Source organism: Ostrea edulis, chromosome 1 (genome assembly GCF_947568905.1).
Source record: "Ostrea edulis chromosome 1, xbOstEdul1.1, whole genome shotgun sequence".
NCBI classification, from domain to species: Eukaryota; Metazoa; Mollusca; class Bivalvia; order Ostreida; family Ostreidae; genus Ostrea; species Ostrea edulis.
Window position 1 is genome coordinate 82,008,400 of NC_079164.1, and position 27,739 is coordinate 82,036,138.

A 27,739-nucleotide genomic window follows, 5' to 3' on the forward strand; every position below is an offset into this window, starting at 1 on the left:
ATGAAACATTTAGCAATAAATTAAGAAACTATCATGAAAATAAAATACCTAATCAATTTGATAACATAAAACAAACAAATTGTGGAAAACTCGTATTTTATAGCCAAGTATACAATTATAATTTTAAATTGCAAGACTATTTGAAATTTACATTACCAAAAGCTTACAGATCTCTACTCACTAAACTAAGACTAAGTGCACATCCCCTCAATGTTGAGGTTGGGAGATACTGTTCACCTCCAATTCCACGATCTAATAGATTTTGCAAATTTTGCTTGAATGAAGTTGAGGATGAGAAACACTTCCCAGGGCTTGAAGCTAACTTTTTATGTCACCAGTCCAGCCGGACTGATGGGGTATAATTTCAACCAGTCTGCAGAGAAATTTACCAGTCCAAAAGAGTTTTCCAGAAATAATTAAACATATTTCGTTAATGTTATTAAAATGAAATTTAACTCAATATGCCCAAGACAATATTGTAACACTTAAACGTGGGATTTATATTTACGAATCAGATTCGTCTGATATCTACAGATCAAAGCATGCCAAATGTGTACACGTATAAAATTTTATGAGTACAGTCTTTTGCCCAGTTCCTGATCATGGCCAGTTCCGAATCACTTTGTAATTATCATTAAAAAATACTTAATTAATGAAATGATTTTTACTTAGAATGGTAAATCATGTTGAAAATGATTACTGAGAGATATAAAACTGTTGTAATTTTTATCCAACCCAGGTTTATTAATTGTCACACTTCTTTAATAGTGATTTCCACAGCAGCTTCTAAAGGGCAGGGAAATTTAGTACCTCAGACAGGGGCAAAAGGGAACCCTCGCTTGGTTCGAGGCTTAAAACACCACGTCCTCACAAGTCAAGGTTTTGTGATTTGGAACTGTATTTTGATCATGAAAATGCTCAATGCACTCTTCAAAAAGTTGTACAATTATAAAACAAAGTAACAAATCACATAAATAAAATAATTCTTTTTAATCTGTTACCATGGAAACAAAGCCTGGTGGTTAGTAATTCTATATGGTTTCTTAAATGTTTATGGTCCAAATATTATGTTTGAAGTGAAAATTTTCTGATATAAACCTTGTAAAACTACTCAATATACATTTTTGTTGCCATGGCAACCAATTTAAATTTTATTAAAGACATAAAAAATGCTTTTTTGTGTTTTAAAATAAAATTTTTCTACCAACTAGAATTAAAGATTATCTTATAGATAATATATATATATATTTTTAAAAATTCTACCATCTTTTTACCCTATAAGTTTTTATAACACTGGTATTCTCGTTTGTACTAAGATCCTGTAAATGTAAAACATCAACAACAACAAAAAAAAGAAAAAGAAATTAAGCTCATTTGGTCAACAACCAAAAAAAAAAAAAAAAAAAAAAAAACCAACAAAAAATGACACGGACGATTTTTGAAAAAGTCAATTTTCAAAAGATAAATTCATACTGAGCATACTGATACGCGATGTTTCAGGAATGTCTCTGCCTTGTTTTGAAATATTGCACAGAGTCAGTTGACACCAGAATCATGGTTAATTGATATGGATTAATTTATATTCTACCTGTATATATTTAAATTTTATTTTGATTTTTGATACGGTAAAAGTCTCGTCACATGATCTCTGCGAAATTGAGTTGTCTCTCTTGTTTATCTGATTTACATATCGCTAATTATAGATATACCTAACAACTTTTGACGTATCAGAATAATTTTAACAATCTTTCAGATATTATTAAGAATGTTATTTCCATAGATGAATACTTCATGTTCGTGTTTTAAAAATGAATTTCCAAGTATTTTAGTATGCAAAATGGCCGGGGAATTAATATACGAATTGATGATAAAACGGACATCTCTCTTGTGATAAAAGCAGTGAAAGAATGGTATGCCACGAAATGACATGGGTTTCAAATTACTTTTCTCAAACAGCTCATAACTACCCCTTCATACTTCTTGAGGTACACAAAAGCGCGCGCCAATCCGCGCATCTAGCTAGCTAGGTTCACTTCAGTCGTGTACCGATTCTAAGCGGTTCACCGTAAAAGCAAAACGATATTAATGCATATATATAGTGATGAAAAGAAAACGGTCACCTTTTTATCAAATTGTAAAAATTATCACAATATTCAGAACTTAATCTTGTGCCAGTTTTCAGTAAACGGATGCATGTCAGAATTAGCCTCGGAAAGAGCTATTTTACTCATATAAATCCATTGTAAACGTATTTGGAATAGAAATAAGATTTTAATATTTTTTTAAGCGAATATCATACCGAACGAATTTTGCAAGGTTGAAGTGGTATACACTTTTTTAAAAAATGACACAGTGTACCATACTTAGACAGTTTCTACGGATGTTTACCGTTATCATGTGCTTCCAATTATCGGATTAGACACCAGTGATCAATTACGATCTGTTCAATTTACCTGGTCAAATACTGCATCCGGTAAATAAAACGAACTTGACAAAAGAAACAGACATTTGTAATTGGGTACAAAAAGGGGAATTTTTGTGTTGTTAATGGCAAAAGGGCGGTGATTTTTTTTTTTTAAATTTGGGAAAGGGCAGAGGGGCGGCGGCAAGGCGCGGCGCCCCTCTGAAACTGTTTAAGGGAATCCCTATTTAATACATTTAGCTGCAGAACTGTAGTTCTCTGAAAAAATATATTGACGAAACAGAGAGGTACAGTTCCACCCTTAATAAAAACTTTCGATTTACGGCGCACAAAATGCTGCGCACGGTTGAGACCTGATATCATTGTATTCTTGTGTTGCTGTCTCATAAATTTAATATCAAAAAATTCTTAACATATTTTCTTACTATAGTTGTGTCCAAACATACCATCAAATATTCATTAAAGCCCCATACGACCCGAAAACTCCCAGCTTCAAATGAATTTGTGTGTTGACATAGCCATGTTAGGTAGCCGGGTCAATTCGAACCCCGGTTCATTTCCATATTTGCACAATAACGTCCAATGTCACATACAGAGTTGTCGATCCTGTCGACAACTCTGTATGAGAGAATGAATAACGTCTAGATGTGAACTAATATCCCCACAAATATTTTAGCTAAATATTTTAAATAATATATTGTTCCAGTTCCTTTAGATAATAATTATTCGAATAGCTAAACTCACAGCAATGCGGCTTTCATTAGTCTGGTCCGGTCTCCATCCCTTTCACACGAGTGTTAAGGACTTTTGTAGCATTATCATTAATCAAGAGCTTATTTTATCTTTAGAAAAACTTTATTTTTTAATTTCTATAAATTATTCGTGTTGATAATAAATGAAAAGCAAACATATAACTTATAACGAATTTTATGAATATATACATGTACCAACAACAACAGGGTTCGAATTGACCCAGCTACCTAACATGGCTATGTCAACAAACAAAATTATTTGAAGCTGGGAGTTTTCGGGTCGTATGGGGCTTCAATGAATATTTGAAGGTATGTTTGGACACAACTATAGTAGGAAAATATGTTAAGAATTTTTTATATTAAATTTATGAGACAGCAACACAAGAATACAACGATATCAGGCCTCAACCGTGCGCAGCTTTTTGTGCGTCGTAAATCGAAGGTTTTTATTAGGGGAGGAACTGTAGCTCTCTGTTCCGTCAAAATATTCTTTCAGAGAGCTACAGTTCTGCAGCTATAATACATTAGGACTTCAACATCTTGGTCACTTACACACTTGGGAAAAAAATCACACTAGAGGGAAAAGTTGTCTGTAGCTAAAGAATAACCAAGTTTTCTGCACCAAAAATGAATGCATTTAATTGATAATCTTTCAGTAAATGCATCAATAAATATTTCTTCAGTGAATGCATTATTGTAGTCGATATGCCTTACCAAAGAAACACCATCTGCTTATCCAATTCCAGATCACTTGTGTCAACTACTGTCATACGCGACTTGTTGAACTTAGTTTTAAACTTTGAGCAATATCTCAGTTTATATTAAATGCACTGTTGGATTTATAAAAGTAGTGTCAGATTTAATACACACCCATTTTTTTTTTTATAAACACAAGAAATTATTTTTTTTCCTGACATCCCCCCCCCCCCATATACATTTTAAAATGAAAAAATCGGGACAGTAAATATACCATGTATTGCATCTAGATTTACATCTTGAAATTGATATTTAAAAAGTATACCGTGGTCAATTCAATTTTAAGCATATTAATGTACAGGTATGACTGTATTATTTTTTCTTCCCAACCTCACCAACTCCACAAGAAAATGCCGAAGAATTGTTATCCTGCGTAGATATAATGTTAGATCATAAACACACTCAGAGAAAAATAATTATTAATGTTGATTAAAAAACTAGTTATAGATTAAGCGAAATAAACATACATACATACTGATTTAAAGTTTCGGGCTGATTTAAAGTCAGATCAGGTCAGTGAAAGTTCGAATCGCCCTGCAGTCATTTCAAACAACTCCGTGATTCGGAACTGGCAGTGTGATTCGGATCTGACCTATGAACACGGTTATGGAAAGGCCAGTAATATTTACCAGGATTTTCAAATAATTTTAGTTATTTTTCATTTTAGGAACTTCTGATCTTCTCACAAGACGATTAAAACCTACAGTATCTTCATGATTTATACCGCTAGCAATCGTTAATGAAAATGTGATCCGGAACTAGGCAAACGACTGTATATTTTCCACAATGATGCTTTAGAAAATTAATCAGTCCCATTGGACTGACTTAAACAAATATCAGTCAGTCTGCCAGACTTTTAACCAGTCACAGACTGACGGGCGTACGTTAATTTCAAGCCCTGCTTCCTATTATTTTGTACAAAATACGATCACTTAAGGAATAAATATTCAGAACATTGGGTGACTTGAATGCAAATTCAGGGATTAAAATTAACGGTCGCCCAAGGCAACCAAATATTGGTACGGGCGATGAAAACTTCGTAAGGCACTGGCCCAGTTGGCGACCAGAATTTCCTCCATGTCCAAAGTTGTAATATCGGTAATAAACCCGGTTTCTCATTGAAATCATAGTTTGTATTTATTACCTTTTTAAATAAAATAATAAAAAATACGATCGGCGAATCTCTATACGATCTATGCGTGTTACGTAGTAATATTACGGAATTTTAAATGGTGCATTTGGGTATCTACATTTACGTTGCATGATATGTTTCCTGTTAATTAAGTCGCACACGGGCGAAGATTAGCCCGATTGGGAAAATCCGAAAAGCATCATGTGGGGATTTATTGAAGGGATAAAGGCTCCCGATCCCACAAATAAACCAAAGAGAGAAAATAAATACTACAAACTAACAAGACTGAGAAAATTCCAAATTTCGTGGAAGGAAAACAGACCGTGGGTGTAGTTAGACGATGAGCTAGGCATGTTTTGATGGCCTGCAAAACGTTCCCCAAGCATGGAAAAGGAAATAGAACACGAGTTAGAATAAATGCAGTGAATAATAAAGTGACTATTTCTGACAAAATGTGTTCTTCGTTATATGGGCTAGTAAATCTCATTCCGGCCTAGTGAAATTTGAAAGTTGGTAGCCCGTTTGGCTACTTAATTTTAATCCCTGAAATTCCATAAAAAGCCTCATGAATCCTGAAAATTATACATTCACAAAGCATTTTTGTCAATATTTGAATGAGTGTGTTAATCTAAGGTAGATCTACACTGAATTGAGAAATCTGGACAATTGTGGTTAATACTGGTATATGATGTTAATTTATGATGTTTGGTAATCGTCAATAAAGCATTTGAATTTAGTAAAAATTAATACTTCATATGATGAAATTAAAGAAATGATTAGTCATAAAACGTCTTTGTCGAGTACAGAGTTACGGAGAGAACGTAATGTAACAAACAGCTTGTATCATACAATGTATGTTGCATGTTGTAGGCCCCGCTATAGAAAAAAATATACCATTCATAAACATATCCCATGGGTTGAACTAAAAGAATAAATAACACAAAGTTTCTTACAAAAAATGGTTATTATTCGTCATGAATTTCACGGATGGCAAAGTATCGAATATTGTTGGTGGTGAGCAGTCGATAAAAATGAAGGGGGATGATGATATTGATTTACAATTTTCAAAGATAAACGGTCTTTGAATCTTTCTTCAATTCATACGTTCTTACCAGCTAATTGCTTTTTCAAAAGGAGAGCTGATTGTTCGGAAGCCATGAAAGAAAGTTGTTGAACAAAACTTTCACGTCCAACGGATGAATGCCTGGAAGTAAATCCAGCGCACGCGCTGTAATGAAAATAGTGCACTCAGCTGAGAGACAAGGGCAGGTAAATCAGCAGAAAGTTCAAGGTGTTTTGCTGTTAATATTGAAATAAACAAAATCCTTATAGTTTAATGTTTGAAAATTTAGAGAGGGTTATTATTTCATTAATTTCTTAAGTTTTCAAGCAATTTTTACATAGATTTTTTTCCTTCACATTTATTTTTTTTTTTAGTAAAAAGTTTTCGTAATAAAGTTTTTCGGGTCAGCGAGTGACGGAACAAACCTAAATTTATGTACATATTGTTGATTTCCGGTGTTGTTTATGCTAAAATGTCAGTATTTTGACTAATATACCACAAAGATGTTCTTAAGAAGAAGTTTCATAATCATAAGGTAACATGTCTTATGGCATTACCGTGTTTGAGGTCGAAGCAAAAAGTATCAAAAAATATCTAGGAGTAGGTCTGTATAAGGTTGCAGGGGACAGTTTCTTTGGTTCTGAAACATGTGGGTGGGGGTATACATCAAAATCAGATTATGACAGACTAATGAAAAATCATATTTCCCTTTTATGTCAATACTTGTATTTCATATTGGTGTAGTTAATATGTTTTAATCAAATTTCTAAATTTAAAACTAATATGTTTTACGGCGTGACCGTGTTTGAGGGCGAAGCAAAAAAGTTTTGGCATTAGTATCTATATCCAAAACAGGACAAAAACAACCCGAAGTTAGCACGCGGACGGAGCTGTATCAAAGCATCCTAATTTTGGACATTTGATCCGCCTATATATTGAACGCGGGAAATATAACGCAATTGATGTAAACAGTATATTGTGATGTCATATTCAGCGTCGTTATTTAGCAAATTTACAAACATAGCGTTTGAACCACAACAAAAAACATGGCGTTAATCGTGGAGTGATTATATATGATTAAGAAAATAAGATTTGCATGCTTTTACGGATTTTATGTAACATCTCAGAACGACGTGAACTAGGGTAGACGAGATTCAAAATGGAGGAATACATGTCCATGAGCTAATATTCGAATCAACGCCATTGGTACCAAACTTTTCAAGTTCCATAGGTATGGTTTGATTTTTCATTATTTTCCTATATTTCCCTTTTAAACATGTATATACGTGTTACCTATAGGGAGAGCTCCGCTCTCACGGCCCTTTGGGCCGTGAGAGGGCTTCGCCCTCTAATATGTTTTACGGCGTGACCGTGTTTGAGGGCGAAGCAAAAATTAAGTGTTGGCATTATATATTATCTATATCCAAAACAGGACAAAAACAACTCGAAGTTAGCACGAGGACGGAGTTGTATCAAAGCATCCTAATTTTGGACATTTGATCCGCCTATATATTGAACGCGGGAAATATAACGCAATCAATGTAAACAGTACATTGTGACGTCATATTCAGCGTCGTTATTTAGCAAATTTACAAACATAGCGTTTGAACCACAACAAAAAACATGGCGTTAATCGTGGAGTGATTATATATGATTAGGAAAATAAGATTTACATTCTTTTACGGATTTTATGTAACATCTCAGAACAACGTGAACTAGGGTAGACGAGATTCAAAGTGGAGGAATACATGTCCACGCGCTAATATTCGAATCGACGCCATTGGTACCAAACTTTTCAAGTTCCATAGGTATGGTTTAATTTTTCATTATTTTCCTTTTAAACATGTATATACGTGTTACCTACAGAGAGAGCTCCGCTCTCACGGCCCTTCGGGTCGTGAGAGGGCTTCTCCCTCTATAAATACTGGTGCTGGTGCACAAAACATGCTCTGAGCAGGTTCCCCTTTTTTGCTTAGATTTTCTCTCATTTGGGCTAATCCACACCACCCCCACACCCAGGGTTGGGCGCCTCCGGTTTTAACCAGTGGTTTTAACTGTCCCGGTCAATACTCCCCAATTTTGATTTAAACTGTCCATTTTCTTATTTTTGTACATTTCTTGCAAAGATAAAGATAAATTAAGTCTTTTCATTATATGGATCAATTGTTGATCAATATTTTTCATTAGATAATCAAAAGTAATTTCATAAGTTTAATATATTTGGTTTGCTGAAACTGACCGAAATATCTTCAGTACCTACCAGAGGGTCACAGTTCTATAGCATAGCTTGACGATTGGAGACAGACCTCTTAATACATGTACCTAGACAGATTAAGAATAAAAGGTAGCTGGACATTACTTGAGCACAGGAAGCAGAGTTAACAGGTGTCAATAAAAATAGACTGGGATCAGAGATGACCAGTGTGCCTGTTATTGTTATGAAAACATCACTAACCCACCCCCTCAAATGTATATTCAACAGTTAAAATGAAGATTGATGAAACAAAACTTATAGGTAGTTGTTAAACTAAGGAATTTGAACAGAAACTTTTACATCTTCCCAAATTCAACAGAGTCATTTGTACATTATTTATTTAATATTATGACTTATAAGTATATTATAAACTGATAGTGCATGTTATGAATTACAGTCAGGGCTCGAAATTAGCGAGAAATACTCGCAAAATGTAAGTACATTTGAAAAATAGCAAGTAAAAATAGTGGACACTAGCAAATCTTAGCGAGTGGTGATTTACAAATCATGCATGATCGTATCATATCCGTTTTATACGGTGATGCGCTATTCGCTTTTCTTAAACTTGCATATAGGATTATCATACAAATGCTTACATGAACGACCGATTTCAACAACCGTTTCTATCCAGATTTTTCTTTTATGATTTTTTAAGAAACTTGGAGTCAAACAAACGCTTTAGAGGACGGACATCGCATTATGGGAAAAGAGTACCAATTCATTTCCCATAGACCTCAATGCTAACCTTTGGCCCTCTCACTAATTAACTATATCAATTTTAAACAAAGACCGCAAACATTTCAAAGTTCATTCCAAGTGTTGATAAAAAACGACAAAAAATATAGAGGGTCCCGTGCCTTTTATAGGCTATATTTGTACTTTTTTACAACACTTAGCAATCTGCAGTAAATTACACACTTCATTTTAAGCACACCCCTACCATGGTAATTTCCTCAGTCATTTCTCAATTTTGTGTGATAATTATTCATCCTGACAATTAATTTGAACCTCTATAATATTTCTTTCAATTCCAAACAATTTCACTCTTGATATTAGCCAATCACGCAACACCTAGATATTTATACCTCCGCTCAATCTTGGGTAAACTGCGTCCGGGTTACGCATGCGGGGGTTTGGTACTCTCATTCCTTGTGATGAAAAATATAGACACGAGACTGACGACTCTTGTTCACTTATAGGGATGATTAAATTGTATTCCAAGTATGAGGTTTTTGTTATTTAAAAGATCGGAGTCTACTATATGTTTTACCAAGTCTTCCGGTAGTCATTTGTCTCGAATGACCCATCTACATTAATTTATTGTCATATTGATGTCGGGTTGTAGTGATGACACGAGTGCACTGCTCGACGCGTACACGATTATCGAAAAAGTTCATGGGACTCGTGATCGTGCTGCTTATAAACCATGAGTCCGGGATTCGCTTTGAAAAATCACTAGTGACACCCCTGATGTGGCATGAAATTGGAAGACTGGGTCTAGACCTGCGGTAAACAGGTTGTGGATTAGAGATGTGATGGTCAAGAGACCTAAACATTGCACCATATGACTTACGTAACTTCGTGTCTTGTCCAAAAGATCCCCTTTGACCCACTAGGCTCAATAATGATGGGGTAAATCATTGATTAAAAAAAAACTATGAAAAAATAGCACTGCTTTATCATTTTCATTTTAGCTTGTAGGTTTTCATTTTAGCCTGTGGATTTGTTATCCACAGGCTAAAATTAGCCTGTGGTAGAAAAAGTTAATTTCGACCCCTGACAGTATTTACCATAATGGTCACTTAAACATTTAAAATAAATAACACAGACTATAATGACCAAATAATCTTCAATTGACCAGTATTAACCAGTATTGACCGGTTTTATTCAGTATTGACCACCGGCCCGGTCAATACTCATATTAAACACTTTTTTGCCAACCCTGGGCCACACCATCACAGTACCAAACATGAGGATTTAGACACTGTGCACAATCAAGAACCCTATCTGCCCATCTCAAAAATCTACCTTTCATATGGGGCCATCCACCTTCCCTCTCAGCTACAGGTATCACACTGGTAATTATTTTCACTATATATTACTTAGAGGAAAAAAATCATTAAAAATCAGTTTACAGAATGGATGCCGAATAACGCAGTCAGAAACGTTCTATGTTACCTATCTTGTCTGCCGACACCAGAAAAACAACACCCTACATGGCATTTTCGAAAATAAATTACCCGCAAACAAGACTTAACCCTCAAATCCATGTGTTTTTCACATGTGTGTAAACAGCTGGAGTGCACCTCAGGAAGTAGCCTCGTGGTTATTTCTACAAATTACACAAAATTTCCTAATCAGGGGTACAAAAATTAAGAGAAAAGAAGAAGAGGAAATGAGAAAAATTGCGCAAGGAAAAAAATAATTTCTTTAAATATATGGAACTACAATTGACCAAGTTCATTTTGATTGGACAATTACCAGTGTGATACCTTACAGACCTTTTGCTGGACTATGCATGTTTTCACCAGAATTTCTTCAGCAACTGACCACGTGTCTTAGTTTCGTATTTGCACCCATCTATATGCTAGGAATCATGGTGACACCTACATGTTGTACATCAACATTTTTATTAAGCACTCAGCTACATTTGACAATGCATCCTAAAATTATTGTATACGTTAATCGAGGAGTGATTATTATAGGATTAAACATTCTTTTTGAAGAATTTATCGATGTGTAAACTCTGACCATTTTACTCACAAATTAAATAGCACTTTTATTTTTGTGAGTAAAATGTCCGGAGTTTACATATTGTTAAATTTTTCAAAAAGAATGTTTGATTCTTAATATGTAGGCCTATGCAGTGTGACCGTTGGACCGAGCGAAGCATGAAATGGTCATGGTCTTCATAATTCAATTAAGTACGATAAATTAGAATTCACTTTAAAATATGTATTATTTATGAAATTTGCTTTGCACTAAATGCCCAGTAGCATCTAAATATTGAAAGGAGGAAATATTTGAGGATAACTTTTTTTTAAATACAGATTACTGTTGATTACTTGAAAAAAAGTAATGATTACTATATAAATAGTGCATGTAGTTGAGGGTAACATTGAAAATTTTCACACCGAGAAAACCAATGTCAACCGAGGCTGACATTGGTTTCTCGAGGGGTGAAAATTTTCAATGTTACCCTCAACTACATGCAATATTTGTTTTATTATACTAAATGTTATGTAAACAACAAAGCAGAAGGACTTACGTCTGTTTACATTTGATCAATCACTGTCATTCGATATTTCGTATATCGATGCGGGTACGTATTCGTGTTTATTACAAACGCTCAAACGACGTCGTCTAACAATCTACGGTGAACCGTACGCACATAAATTTGACCCGGCATGTGATAATTTTTTATAATATCACCCATTGTCAAGTAATGTTACCCGTTGCTAGATACTATCACCCTGGAGCGTGTGCTTTCTGTTCTCAGAGGGTAACAATATGTTTTTTCAAATGCTTCTCGACCAATCAGATTCGAGTATTTTACATGAAAGTGTAATAAAATTGATTATGATTACTTGATTGCAATTACCCCATGCCTGGATTGTCAGTCCTTGCAGTTGAAATTGAAAATGGGTACCATTTTCTGTCAGATATTACTTTCTTTCTTTGAAATTTTTCTGAACTCTGAAGGAGACTGACCATATCACTGGCATGATGTCCAGACAGAAAAGAACTTGTCTTAAATAATTCTATTTTACAAAATTTCATTTGTCACTGATATTGTTCAATCTGGTTCGGGCAATTCATACACGATAGGTTTTGTCACAAGATACTAGCTTTATTTCAAAAGTTATAGACCATATCAAATTCAAAGTCCAGATTTTCAGATGATATGAGAATTGTGTTATTCTAGATTCTTGTTTCACTAAATTCTTTGTTTGAATTATAAAAGAATTTATAATGATATTATTACATTTTGTTCATTCCTTTTTCTAGTAATGCAGTTAATGGGAATTGCCACAGATTAATGCAAGAAAGGTGTCTAAAAATAACAGAAAGTTCCAAATTTCTTCTTGAGAAACGCCTTTTGACTTCAATTGCTTCAGGTAATCGTCAGAACTTAATATTACTTGATATGAGTTAAATGAATTTTCAGAAACATGTAGATTAAAACTGTAAATTCATATTTTAGTCACAATCTTTGAGGACAGTAAATTAATTACACTGTATATATTGTAGCCATAATGATAATTCCAGATGTGTTTGTATGTTAAGTATTGTATGTACATTTATTATAGACGCTCACTATGTAGTTGATTTACATTGCTTTTGACGTATATTTCAATATGTTTGATTTATAGCCTATGATTTTTAACTCACATCAGCTGGATGCTCAATTAAGTTAAATTTCTGATAAAAGTTTGTTAAGTACTTTGTCTGTTAATGTTTTGTATTAGGTCAATTTTCACCCAATTTTGACTTGCCACAAAGCATCTTTAGGTAAAGGGAATTCAAGTTTGTTCAAATGAAGGGTCATGCATTCATTCAAGAGGAGGTTAGTAAGAAAAGAACGGAACCAGAGAAGCGGAAACTTTCTTATATACTGTAGATTCCTAAATATATGCAAGGAATTTATTTTCGCATAATTTTGCAAGAAGCACCATTTATGAAATAGACTTACTTGCTTTTGTTTTTATATTGCAAAGATGTAAAAACTCTTGATCAGTGACCCACTTGTGAATTCATGTTCTTGCGATTTGTCGTCTATGATATTTAAAAAATACTCTTGTGAAATAAAGAATGATTAAAGTTATTCAAACCATGAGATCCCATGGGGATCCAGGTTAGAATAATTCCTCAGTACTCCTTGCCTCCTTGCTTGTCATAAGAGGCGACTAAATGGGGCAGTCCTTCGGATAAGACAGCAAAAACTGATGCCCTGTGTCACAGCAGGTGTGGCACGATAAAGATCCCCCCCCCCCCCCGCTCAAAGGCCATAAGTGCTGAGCATAGGCCTAAATTTTGCAGCCCTTCACTGGCATTGGTATCGTCTCCATATGAGTTAAAAAATTCTCAAGAGGGACATTAAACAATATATAACCAATCAATCAAACCATGAGTACAGAGGCCAGGGTGGGGCCATAAAATGGATTCAAAATTGCTAATATTGGAATATATATAGAATTCTTTTTAAAAAATTCTTCAGAATCACAAAGATACTATATGTTAAATATAAAGTTTCCTTATATAGATAAATGTAGACTCAAGTTTGTTCATACCTTGCTAATCCCGAGGCCAGGATAGGGCCTCAGAGAGGTTCAAAGTTTTACATAGGATTTTACACAGATTATATAGGAAATTTCATGACCCCCATGGACAGGGTGGGGTGGAAAGAGAAATTAACTTACATTGGAATATATTGGAATTTAAAATACCTTGGTACTAAGTCTTCTGACTCAAAAACCATAAAGGTGTAATATTTCAATTTATATGCAAGCATCATCATATAGTTTTAATTAAAAATTCTTTACACCACAACACCCAGGTTTAATATGAAGCTACATATGTACAAGAGGGGGATGGGGGCATAATTGTAATTCATTGTTTACATGATAACTGCAAAATGTAGTAGCTCAGTTAAGCAATGTGGTCCATGGGCCTTTTGTTAATTCATATATTTACCTTGATTTTTTATTTTGTGTTTTAGCACGAGAATCCTTAAAAGATCTGGTTGGAGGAACACAGAAATTGATAGGGTAAAGTTCTAACAAATGGATGGAGTAGCAAACCTTTCCTGTTAATCATGAGCTGCTAGCTTAATATTTTGAAATCACAATACAAATTGTATCAATATTTGGGGGTTTTACACGAATCTTTATAAATTGATTTGTGACCATGATGAAACAACACTAGTGTCAATCACCCCAAAGTTTTAAATATGAAGTCACATCACCCAGGATATTGATGTAAAATAGAGGTATAAATTAAACTCATCATTCTTGTCATCGTAGTTCACTTAAACCATGGGCTTCAATAACTCAATGTATGTTTGTTGACTGCCCATTTTCATTTCCTCTTGGGAATCCTTTGGCCAATTTCAACCAAACTTGTCACCAAGTATCCTTGTGATTGATTGATGTTTTCCGCCACTCTCAACAATTTTTCAGTTATCTGGTGGCGCCCAGTTTTTATTGGTGGAAGAAAGAACCCAGATACAATGTACCTGGGAAGAGACCACCGACCTTCCGAAAGTAAACTGGGAAACTTTCTCACTTACCGGTGCAAGCGGGATTCGAACTCACACCGACAGAGGTGAGAGGCCGTGTGATTTTGAGCGCGATGCTCTTACCACTCGGCCACGGAGGCCCCCATCCTTGTGAAATGGGGTTCAGGGTTATGCCCCCTCTCAATAGGAGATGATTTGGAAATAGTAAAAATATGGTGGATTTTTACTTTTAGAAAGTTTTAATTAAGCTTCTCGTCAGAAATGACAATATTTAAGTATGATAGCTTTCTTTTATACTAGACTAAGTACATAGTGTAGATCTTTAGTGTGCAAATTATGAATTCCACTCATAGGAATACATAGGAAAAGTATTTTAAATTTTTCTCAAGAACAGCAATACATAAACTACAGTATTGTTAAACAAATTATCTGCAGACATCCTTTTGATGTGTAGATACAAGTTTGTTCAAATCTTGGCCCCAGTCGTTAAGAATAAATAGGAGCTTGAATAGTGGTTCAAAGTTTTACATAGGAACATCTTCTCAAGAAGACAAATGTTTACAGTAAAAACAATATGCATCGATCATCATGTAGTCAAGTTTGTTCAAATCATGGTCCATGGGGCATATCAAATATACAGGTTTTTTTCAAAAACTTATCTCAAGAACAAGGCATAAAACTTTTCAAATTAATTTGCAAAGCATCGTCGTGTATTATATTTAAGTTTGACTCTGAAGTCATGATGAGGCCATAATAAGGGTTTAAAATTCTACATAAAACTAATTAAGAACAAATTCTTTTTTTTCCTCAAGGATAACTTTGTTACAATTGTTAAAACAATATGCAAACATCCCCAATAAGTGTAAAGAGCCTATTATTATTTTAAATGGATATTTAGATTTACCCACGGAGTAGGACCATAGCAGGATATACTCATGTAGAAATTTGAAGAAAAAGAATTTCACAATAAATCTCCTTTTTATGCTTACATTCTCATGTAGTTAGATTGAATTTTGAGCAACCTCAGTGGGAAAAGGGTGGGGCCACAAATTAGTACATTTTACTTTATATAGGAATCCTTTTAAATTTTTCTCATCAACAAGACAATGCAATTATTTTAGCATAGACAGTAGATTGAAATTTGAAAGGATTCATATGATGCCTGGGACCATATTAGGCTTGCAGGAGAAATCTAAAGATTTCTTGATGGTCAAGGAATTTCTTCTATGCTTCCAAATAGCAAAACTTAATTCCACTGATTTTCAAAATAATCGACAGACATCTTGAGACATGTCCTCGGGTTATATTTAACTGTAAAGCCACAATTAGTTTAAAAGTTTTAAGTCAATAAGTAATGTGACTCATGTGAGCTTTGTGGTCCATGGGCCTTTTTTTTTTTTTACTTCCAGAGTTGGTAGTGGCTCCAGTAAAAGTGAGTTAGCAGCAGTAGCAGAATCTCAGGATGAACTTCCTGTTCGAAGGATGTCCGACAGCTTATCAGAATTGATTATTCCATTGTCAGATATTGCTGCAAGGCAAAAGTACCTTAATCCAAGTTTAAAAGGAATACGATTTGGAAGAATTCTGGAAGATTTGGATACATTTGCAGGTAATTATATAATACAGACTTTTTGAATTCCTGATATGAACATAGGATTATGCCCTTTATTACACACACTGTATCACCACTCCTTGTTTCGCCCATGTCACTCATCAATATTATACTATTCTGGAACACCTCTGTAGTTTTCATTCATAGTACATGCATCTCTTATTTTTCCACTTGGAAGTACTTGTATTGCTTTAGAACGTGTATGATGAGATTAAAAATGCATATTATCATATATGAATTGTGGACTGTTTTCAAATATATAGTGAAAACAACAATACACATCAAAATCTGTTTCGCATCTCATATCAACCCAAGACTAATATCAGCCCTTATGACTTTGTCAGGTATTGTTCTCTGTTTCAGTTTTCATTGGTTATAAACACACTACAGTGGACAGATCAAAGAAAGCTGCTATATCCATAGTGACAGCTCTAGTGGATAGAATCGGTGAATAGTAACATTTTATCTTTCAGAAGAATATTTCGAGTTTTGTTCATGGATGTAATTGGAAAACTGCCAAAAATTTGAGGGAATTTCTATGAATAATAAGTATCATTGAAATGCTTATATCATTACTACAGAGAAACAAACTGAGATTGTGCCAGATATTGATGTCAGAATGATGGGGAATGTCACATGGGCAGGGCGGTCCTCGATGGAAGTCACCATGAAACTACAGCAGGTGATGGGATCCTATAGCACATATAATGCAGAAAACAGAGAAAAAAATCAGCACATCATTTGATTTACTTTGATAAGAACTGAAGAGCTAATTGAATTTGATCTATTATTTACATATTTTTAGAATCATTCATTCAACTTCATAGCCAAGTCGGTTAGGACTAGACACTTATTGGGGATGTTTGCATAGTGTTTTTACAATTGTAACATTGTTATCCTTGAAGAAAAATACTCTTATTGATTTTCAGGTCAAATTAAGGTCATAAATCACATGCTTTCTTGCATGCATATGGCATTTGTTGTCCTACTAAGAACTACAGAACCCTTTTTTTCCCTGATGGTCACCTAAATTTCTATTAGGCAGGTTGATCATTAAATGGTAGTTAACCCTTATTAATTTTCAGGTCAATAGTTCAAATATTACAGACCTCTCTAGCATTCATACAACTAACCATAAGTAGACAATTCTTTTTCCCAGTGCTGACTTGTTGATGGCCCCTACTGATTTTCAGATGCAAAGGTTAAAGGTCATGAGGCTTATCCAATTGATAGTAATCAAATTTTATTGGCAGGTTGGTCATTAGTAGTGGATGATCCTTATTGAGTTTTAGGTCAAAAGGTCAAAGGTGATTGGACTTTTTAGGCTAGCATGCATACAGTAGTTGTTGTCTGACCAATATCTAGAGATTTTGAACCTTTGCCCGATGATCTTCAAACTTCATAGAAAGGTTGGTCATGACTAGAAGATGATCCCTATATTGCTTTGCTGGTCAAAGGTCATGGTATGCAACAATTACTGTCCAGCGAACAACTAGGGGACACTTTAAAACCTGAAAGTCATCAAACTTCAATTAAGGAGGTTGGCCATAACTAGTAAATGTCCGCTATGGATTTTCAGATCAACAGTCATTGGCCTTTCTAGAACATGTAATCATACACCACTGAGAAATTACAACTTAAGAACATTTTACTAGATAGTCTTCAAACTTCAGAGGCAAATTTATATACAATGCTATCACTACTGAATGACCCCTATCGGTTTTCAAGTTAAAAGGTCACCATATTTACTAAACATGAAGTTTGATTTTGGAGAAGGGAGGCAAGATTTTACAAATATATATGTCATGTTTCAGTATGTAATGTTTTACAAAATGCAAAATTGACAGAATTAATGTATAGTTTGTTCTTTCTGTTGATTAATGCAAAATAATGTTTAGTATGTTACAATTGATGTTCTAGGAAGTCAATTCTGTGATGCAAACCATTCTAACAGCCAAGTTTCTGATGGTTGCAAGAAACCCTGCAACTAAGAAGTAAGTTTACATAATTCTTAAAAATGAAACAAACTGCTTTCTTCAATTTGGCATATATACTGAAACAGAAAATGAGATTTTATCAGCACCAATTCCATTTCCACCTTTTTATTTGCAGAGCAGCAGTTGTATGTGCCTTAAAACCCCAGACTCCAGAGGAGGAAAAAATATTTCAGCTCGGAGAAGGTATTCAGTTTGATAGAACAGTAATCATTTCCAATATACTGGTGTTTTTTTTTTAAAATATTTATTTTTATGAATAAGTAAACAAACCAAAATAGCTATGCAGAATAAATAGGCAGTCCAAAAAAAATATCTACAGCTATGCAGATATAGTGCTCCCTTGATATATCGCCAACTAATTTGGGCAATAAAGTGGGGGTGGCAATATAACGAATTCCCAGATACTGACAATTCACTGAGCAGTCAAAAGAAATTAAATTCTGTAAATCCATTTAGGCTCTATTCTTTATAAATATTGAGATAATCTTGAGTTAATTCAACAATTATTTGTAATTAACCTGAATACCTCACCACACTGCTCTCAAAATACAGGTGTGATTATTGAATGGTATAAAATTTGACCATTAGTTTGGGAAAATCAGTGGCATATGGCATTATGCGGGGATAGCATTATAACGGGGGTGTTAACATGGGGAGAAATCTGTTCTTTAGGATTTTCTGGCAATACCAGTAAGCGGGGGTGGCAATATATTGAGGGAGCACTGTATATTGTGATTTGGTTGATAGACCTGTTTACTTTTATGATTTCTCTGAATCCTTGGTTGAATCACAAATGAAGCTATAAGCATTACAGATTAAGATCAGAAAAAATGTGGTGATTGAATGTCCATTTAACAATTTCATTTATTGGGTCTGTATTTCTTTTAGTGCAAACTTTATACTTTCTGTATGTCTTTTATTTTATAAACTCAGCACAAAGTGCACTAAATTTTTTGTTTACTTATATTCATTTTAACTGCTGAGAACTGTATTTCTATTTTGAATCATCAAAACCTGAAATCTCACTGTAAAATCTTTCTTACGAATAGTGTCAAATATCATTGTAAATACTAAAGAATCCAAAATTGGGTAAACAGATCTGAAATGATATTAGACATGTACAATATGAGTATAGTGATCAGTGTTGTTTAATCTGAGTAGCTGTAATGGAAGGGGGAAATAACAGCAATGCTTTTCTTAAGCAAACAAGGTGGTCCGACAAGACGAGGCCAAGCGGAACCTTCTGAAGACCCATCCCTCTGAGGCAGAGAGAGAAATTATCCACCAAAAGTTTCTCCAAACACTGGATCCTAAGTAAGGATCTCAATGGTGTAAATGAATAGTACTAGGTTTAATAATATGGCTGAATTGTTCTGGTATGTGTAGAACTGTTCATGTGCTCTATCAATGAGCATTAATTATATCCCAATATTTCTCCACTCATTGTGTAACTGTGAGCAAGACCATTCTTTAGTCCCCAACTGTAGATGCATGCCCTATATATTATATCTATCCATCTGTCAGTGTGTTCATCATTATTCAAATGGTTGGAAATATTTTAGCTGTACTAGCTACAAAGGTTAATGGCATCAAGTTTAGACAAAGAGATGAGAAGGTACATTCAATCCTAAGAAACTGGTAGGATTTATAACTCCAGTTACCACTTGTAGGATTGATAATCCCAGATACCACTTGTAGGATTTGTAACCCCAGATACCATTTGTAGGATTTATAACTCCAGATACCACTTGTAGGATTTGTAACCCCAGATACCATTTGTAGGATTTATAACTCCAGATACCACTTGTAGGATTTATAACCCAGATACCACTTGTAGGAATTATAACCCCAGATACCAGTGGTAGGATTTATAACCCCAGATACCACTTGTAGGAATTATAACTCCAGATACCACTTGTAGGAATTATAACTCCAGATACCACTTGTAGGAATTATAACTCCAGATACCACTTGTAGGAATTATAACTCCAGATACCACTTGTAGGATTTGTAACCCCAGATACCACTTGTAGGATTTATAACCCCAGATACCACTTGTAGGAATTATAACCCCAGATACCACGCGCCCCTCCCCCTAACAATTTGAATTTAGATTTTTATCTGACATCGATCTTTTGATCTCGCCTCGGACTGAGGATACTTCACATTTTAACTACGAAAAAAAATGACTGGAGAGATTTTTTGTTTCCCTTGTAAAACACTCAGAAGAAGTGGATAAGCATCAAAGTCCATCTAAAGAGGGAGGATACATGTAATCTCAACTGAGTGCTTACAAACACATACTTCATAGATTTATCAAACTATTGATTTACTAGAGGCATTACATGTACATTCATTGGGCCATTATTTGATATGAAATGCAAGAACTAAAGTAACACTTGACATATGGTTTGCTGCTCACTAAAGAAGTCCTTCCAGATTAACCAAGGTCATTGATCTTGACCTTCACACTAAATGCTGCTGCCACTAGGAGGGAAACAATATTCTTCACAATTCTACTGGATTAATTAGCTAATTCTCAATGTCAACTGCCTACAAAAGATCCAAATTGCTGTCTTCTTGCACAAAATTTCATCAGATAGGATGTTACTAGAAAACTTGGCTGGGGTTCAGCTAGTAGAGGGCATTGCTAAAGAAACACTCACATAATGGGTTGGTTTTTTTTTTAACAATATCAAACATTACGTATTACTATAGAGCATATATAGGTGTTATTTTCTGTGAATTATCTAGAAATCATAAACTATAAATGAGAGAGAAATACTTTCATGTAAATAACTGTGATGTTGTAGTGAATTATCTAGAAATGATAAACTATAAATGAGAGAGAAGTACTTTCATGTAAATAACTGTGATGTTGTAGTGAATTATCTAGAAATGATAAACTATAAATGAGAGAGAAGTACTTTCATGTAAATAACTATGATGTTGTAGCTTCCAAACTTTCCGCCAGCGTGTGAAGCCAGAAAACAGTGTTTGGATGGAGGATACTATTCTAAAAAATCTCCACATTTGTTTTCCAGAGGTAAAGTCATTTCAGTATGTCGCATATCATAATAAATATTATTGACCTAATACTGCAGCAAAGGGAAAAAACGTATTAAAAGAAGAAAATGTTACAATTCAACAGAACGAATTAAAGGGTAAATCAGATGTTCTTTTTCTTGCTTGCATGTCATCAATTATATCAAGTTATCATTACCTTTATACATTAGTCTAGGAATCTCTACAAGTTATCATTAACTTTATACATTAATCTAGGAATCTCTACAAGTTATCATTAACTTTATACATTAATCTAGGAATCTCTACAAGTTATCATTAACTTTATACATTAGTCTAGGAATCTCTACAACAAGTTATCATTAACTTTATACATTAATCTAAGAATCTCTACAAGTTATCATTAACTTTATACATTAGTCTAGGAATCTCTACAAGTTATCATTAACTTTATACATTAGTCTAGGAATCTCTACAAGTTATCATTAACTTTATACATTAGTCTAGGAATCTCTACAAGTTATCATTAACTTTATACATTAATCTAGGAATCTCTACATTAAGTTATCATTAACTTTATACATTAATCTAGGAATCTCTACAACAAGTTATTATTAACTTTATACATTAGTCTAGGAATCTCTACAACAAGTTATGATTAACTTTATACATTAATCTAAGAATCTCTACAAGTTATCATTAACTTTATACATTAGTCTAGGAATCTCTACAAGTTATCATTAACTTTATACATTAATCTAGGAATCTCTACAAGTTATCATTAACTTTATACATTAATCTAGGAATCTCTACAAGTTATCATTAACTTTATACATTAGTCTAGAAATCTCTACAAGTTATCATTAACTTTATACATTAATCTAGGAATCTCTACAAGTTATCATTAACTTTATACATTAATCTAGGAATCTCTACAAGTTATCATTAACTTTATACATTAATCTAGGAATCTCTACAAGTTATCATTAATTAACTTTATTATACATTAGTCTAGGAATCTCTACAACAAGATATTTGGTGGATACCTGATGAGGAAAGCTTATGAGTTAGCTTGGGCTAATGCTGCATTGTTTTGGTTAGTGATATTGTACTGTGTTGAGTGATATTGTACTGTATTAATAATTTTTATTCAGTACTGTCTTGTAATATAAAAATAACTGTAAATAGTATATTAATTTCTAGATTGAATAAGATTTGTTTTAAATAATCATTTCAGTTCGTCAAGAAACTTCAATGTAATAATTGTGGACGACATTGCCTTTCTGAAGTCTGTGGAAATCAGGTCGCTTCTGTTGATGTCAAGCCAGGTATATGTTTCATTGTTGTAGTCGCAGTATAGAAAGGAAGAGGTTAAATTGTGAATTTGATTAAAATGCATGTATTTATGAATTGCTTATTGCATATTTATACATCAATTAACATTCTGCAAACGTTAAGTATATATATGTATCTGTGTGTGTATGTGTGTGTTTGTGTGTGTTTAAGAATAAACTTATGTATTGAAGTGTACCGTAGATTCTTTGTTTAGGGAGACATGCTATGACCATTGCTTTACCTTACCTTTACATACTTTTTGTTATATAAATTAAATGCTAAATTTTCTTATGAAAATTGTAGTGTTTTTATGTCTCCGTTAGGTTGTGTACACTCAGGACACCAATTTACAAATCCATGTCCATGCTGAGGTCTTGGACCCTGATGATGGATCTCGGAGCACAAGCAATAATTTTCATTTCACTTTTCGATGCCATGAGCCTACCATACCATCCGTCATGCCCAAAACTTATGCAGGTATGGGACCAACAAAAATCTTAAAAACAAAAAATATTGAAATAAAATCTTTCTAATAATGTCTGCATTATTTTAGTTGTGTTTTATGGTGAATTGTATTATAGTCATCCTCTTAAGACCAAATATTGAAATCATGTTCTAAATTTAAATTCCTTGATGTGGTTTATTCCATTATGTGAAAAAGTGTCATCTTCAGCTACTGTAACAAAAATAAATAATAAGTGTTGAAATTAACGTTATTTTCTCACTGGAAGGATGCAAATTAAAGGGGTAAAAAATAACCACATAGTTTGAAATGAAGAATGTTTTTTGTTCGTGTAAGTTTATTTTGTTTTGCATTCTTTTCAGAATACATGTTGTACTTGGATGGGAAAAGACATTTTGAAAGCTGATGTGCTGATCCCTGGAGATTAAGCTTGTTGTGTATTATTTTGAAGGACTCTAAACATTTTCATTGATCAAACCAATCTAATTAAGATTAGAGATCCTTTGATCCGCTCACGTATATCGCTACACAAGGTATTTGAGCGGATCAAAGGATTTTAATTTGAAACAATTAAAATACAGTAAAACATGGTTATAGCAAACCTCCAGGACTTTTGAAAAAAAACCCAGTTCATTATAACCAAACTTCATTATATCCAATAGAATTTTCGTTATTTTCCTCTCATTTGGGAATAGATAACACTTGGCAATAAGAATGAATTTGTTATAAACATGTTCATTATAAGCAATTTTTACTGTAGTATAATTATGGAAATATTTGTCGTCATTGTAAATTCAGATATTTGAAAATACTGTACCAGTAATAGGGAAATTATGTTTGAACAGAAATTTTTGATCAGTGTTATTTGGTATGAACTAATGATAATTCATGTTTTCATTTTTTCAAAGTCCTTACAATTTTAATACATCATCACAATGGCCGACTTCCTTCCAAAATAGGAACATAGATAAGTAGAAAAGAAAGTAAAAATACATGATAATTATAATTTTTTTAATTTTAGTTTACTAGAACTGCAATTTTTCACATTAAATAAGGTAAATTCTAAAGTTTTGGATTTCAAAATATCATTGTGCTGATCTTCTAATATTCATCCTTTATACTTTTGTATTTGATGTGTTAAACACCCTTAAGGAGGTATTCTACAACGTCATAATGGCTGACTTTCTTTTAAGACATAAATGAAAATATAAATATCAGCAATATTTGTCTATTCATTTCTAATATCATCACCTAGCTGATTAGGTTAGCACATCAACTGCTGAACTGTAGATCGCGGGTTCAAGTCTAGCAGGGGTTTTAAAAAAATTTTCCAGATCAATTTCTACTAGATTAAAACAGCATTTTTTGGCTAGATAAAGAAAATTTGAAATATTGTTGTACATATCCTCCACTTATCATCCATATCAAATTTCTCTCATGTAGCATTCCTCCTTAAGGTTGTTAACAATTTTATTTTATTTTTTTAGTTTTTATATTTCATTTCATTTGGTGGAAACCTATTCCATATGTATAACAATAAGGAAAAAAATGTCTATCCTGTTATGAAAAAAAAATGTGGCAGTTGCAAAGGATGGAGACCTGACTAAACTCCAGCTAAGGTTGTCAACTTTTAATATGAACAAATGTTATAGTTATAGGTGAACTCTGATTCTGTCTTTTAGAAGATTGATCCCGGTTATCATAATCTGTCATATTTTTTCCATATATGTACATGTATAATTTTCCATTTTTCAAAAATTTATATTTAATTTATTGAGGGGATGTGAGCTAAAAATATTGTTTCAGTTTATAATACTAGTCTTGGAATACAAGTTTACAAGATTATGTCAATAATGTGTAGTTTGAGTTTTAAAGTAGAAAATGAGTTTATTCATACTGTTATTGAAAGTGAGCATGATTTTTTCGTCAAGTCAAATCAAATCAACAATTTTGCTGGGTTTTTCCCAGATATCAGACCATCAAATGATGAGTAAAGTTTTGGATGATAGAAATGCTGCTTAAAAAATTAAACACTATTGATTAAGGAGGTACTCTACATCATCGTAATGGCCGACTTTCTTTTAAAACATGGATGAAAATATGGGTTCAAGTCCAGCAGGTGTTTCAAATTTTTTGTAGATTGCTTTCTACTAAAACTACATTTTGTTTTACTATATAAAGTTTTCAATTTCAAAATATTGTTATACATATCCTCTACTTTTCATCCATACCAAATTTCTCTGGTATAGCATGCCTCCTTAATGAAACTTTTGTGCAAATATTTTGCAGTATGTGATTCCACATCATATTTATAGTACTTTCTTTTTGTCTTTGGAAATTTTGTCAAGGTCATACTTTGTAGCAATTTTAAAGTAACATTAAATTACCACACTTAACAAAAGACTGTTTATATGGTCAGAGCTTATGAGATCCTGATCAAAGGTCATTAGACAAGGTCACTAAAAGAAAGTTTAGAATTTCATTTTGGACCTAACAACAAAACTACACTAGAAGGGTTGCATATGCTCTGAGTGTGTGTTATAATCTGGATGAAGGTCATTTGCATAAGGTCACTTGTAGAAAAAGTTTGAAAATATTTTTGTACCAAAGATACATTATACATGTACATTCAAGATCACCAGGGAAAAGTACAAAATTATATATTTAAAACAAAGAAGACTTAAACAATTATACTCTGGTGCTTGTGGGCTATGTATGTATCATGATCTTGGACAATAGGAAAAACTGTTAATTTTTATCCAGGTGATATCTTTGTAACAATTTCATGTTGTGCACTTGTACATGACCCAAAGGTTGCTTTTTTGATATCTGCAGCAGTAAATGTACTTAAAGAACTGAGCCCCGGCGTATGGATGAGCCCTGTGGGATTGGAGACAGATCTGATTTTATTTTATTTGTGCCCTGACCTCATTTTATTTTCTTAAACAAATTTTTGTTGTATTTGCAGTCTTTTCATATGGTTCTAATTTTAGATTTTGTTTGTAGAAGTACCGTCTTAAATCAAATGTAATATAGAATTTCAACACCTTTCACTTTTGATTATCATTGGCAAAGAATTGAATTTGTTAACCAACTGTGCATTTCTGTGATGTGCTATATTTTAAAAGGTACTGCAAATTTTCTGTGACCCTATTAATGAAACTGAATCATGCCAGATTTTCTGGTTTATGATAAAAAAAACTTTGGGTCAAGTATGAATCTTTGTTTCTGCCACAGGGGCTACCTGAGCCCAATCTTGTAATCAGGAGTAAAATGTAACATCTACAGAGATGTGGTTCCATTGATTCCTAGTCACAAAAATGGATTTTGTCCCCATTATTTCTTATCATGGAAGGTCAAATGATTTGAACATATATTATTGTATGTATATACAAAGGGATTGGTTACAAGTTCTAGCAACTTAGAAAACCTCTCCCGAAGGTCAAATGAACACCATTGTCACAAAACGTGGGCAAAATATATGTTACTCTCTTCTTTTAGGAAGTGGAGTGGAATACGGACCATGGTTTGAATTGATCAGTAAATGTAAATTCATTTATATACGCCCATCAAAGACAGGATGTATTATGGTATGGCTCTGTCCATACCTTGTGGGCAGGATACAGACTGATCCGTAAGCTTCAGGATTTTACAACTTGGTACATTTGATCACCATGATGAGAGGAAGATGCCTATTGTTTTTCAAGGTCAAAGATCAAGGACGTAGTATATATCACTTAGTAGGAAAACCTAGTAGGAAACTCTTGTGGGCAGGATACAAACCGAACCGTAAGCTCCAGGATATTACAACATAGTACATTCGATCACCATGATGAGAAGAAGATTCCTATTGTTTGTCAAGGTTTGAGGTCAAAGTTGCAGTATAACTTAGTAGGAAAACTTTAAGGCAGTGTACAGACTGAACTGTTGGGGCTAGGACCGTCAAACTTTGTACACATACACTTTATGCCAAGTAGAGGATGCCTATTGTTTCCAAAGGTCAAGGTCATAGTAGCAGGATGCAGACTGATTTGGTGGGGCAAGGACCATTTAACTTTGTACACATACATCTTATGCCAAGTGAAAATATTTCGTAGAGAATACATGATTTTTCTGTTTTTACAATGCAAAGAAAGTAATATATATATGTCACACCCTGATGATTGCTGATACTACCTGAAGTGAAGTTCTACAAATCATGGTGTAAGAAAAACGCCCTATATTAGCTTTTCATGGGTGTATTATGTACCGTTGGCGGTACTCTTGTTTGACTAAAAATGCTTGCACTTGACACAATTAAGTTGGCGGTACTTTTGTTATTCATATTAAAGCTAGGGACTGATTCACGATTTTCCTCCAAATTTTGTTTTTCACTTTAAATGATAAAAAAAAATTAAGGTTATTCATCATGACAGAAGTTCATTATAAAGAGTTTATTATTTGTTTTGAAAACAAAGATTGAGGTGTTATTTTTACGAAGTTTTCAAAATAAATAAATATTGATACAAGTTTATTATATAAATCACATCTCAAGTATACTTTAGGTAAAATGTGTCATTTAAAAGTTAAACTTTGTGATTGTACAAAATAAAAGTGCTTTAAATTACAAAATTAATGTTTCACTGGTTTGTTTGTTTACATAAAAAGACGAGAGTCTTTTTTTACATTACACAGATTTGAGGCTAAAATAT

The 27,739-nt window shown here is 33.5% G+C and overlaps 2 protein-coding genes across 4 annotated transcripts in view; one reads left to right on the forward strand and one right to left on the reverse strand.

Annotated features, from left to right (window-relative positions):
• LOC125678735 (ubiquitin-conjugating enzyme E2 G1-like) overlaps positions 1-6,328 on the reverse strand; it is a 29,855-nt gene extending 23,527 nt beyond the window's left edge. Inside the window, exon 1 of the mRNA XM_048917407.2 lies at positions 6,175-6,328. Within this exon, the coding sequence (XP_048773364.1) occupies positions 6,175-6,220 (46 nt within the window). The 5' untranslated portion in view covers positions 6,221-6,328. The remainder of the gene's footprint in view (positions 1-6,174) is intronic.
• An 83-nt stretch (positions 6,329-6,411) lies between these two features.
• On the forward strand, positions 6,412-26,096 carry LOC125678725 (acyl-coenzyme A thioesterase 9, mitochondrial-like). 3 transcript variants are annotated; one of them, XM_048917396.2, is made up of 15 exons: positions 6,413-6,660; positions 7,253-7,356; positions 12,388-12,497; positions 14,099-14,147; positions 16,027-16,226; positions 16,593-16,676; positions 16,811-16,911; positions 18,150-18,223; positions 18,342-18,409; positions 19,429-19,540; positions 21,182-21,272; positions 22,261-22,346; positions 22,488-22,578; positions 22,909-23,062; positions 23,411-26,096. In XM_048917396.2, the coding sequence occupies exons 3-15, from the start codon at positions 12,419-12,421 to the stop codon at positions 23,452-23,454; spliced, it is 1,233 nt and encodes a 410-aa protein (XP_048773353.1). In that variant the 5' UTR covers positions 6,413-6,660; positions 7,253-7,356; positions 12,388-12,418; the 3' UTR covers positions 23,455-26,096. The 3 variants fall into 3 exon arrangements, with proteins under 3 accessions (XP_048773333.1, XP_048773353.1, XP_048773344.1); XM_048917387.2 differs by lacking the exon at positions 7,253-7,356 and adding an exon at positions 7,830-7,933; XM_048917376.2 differs by lacking the exon at positions 7,253-7,356 and having other exon boundaries at positions 6,412-6,660.
• The last annotated feature ends 1,643 nt before the right edge of the window (positions 26,097-27,739 follow it).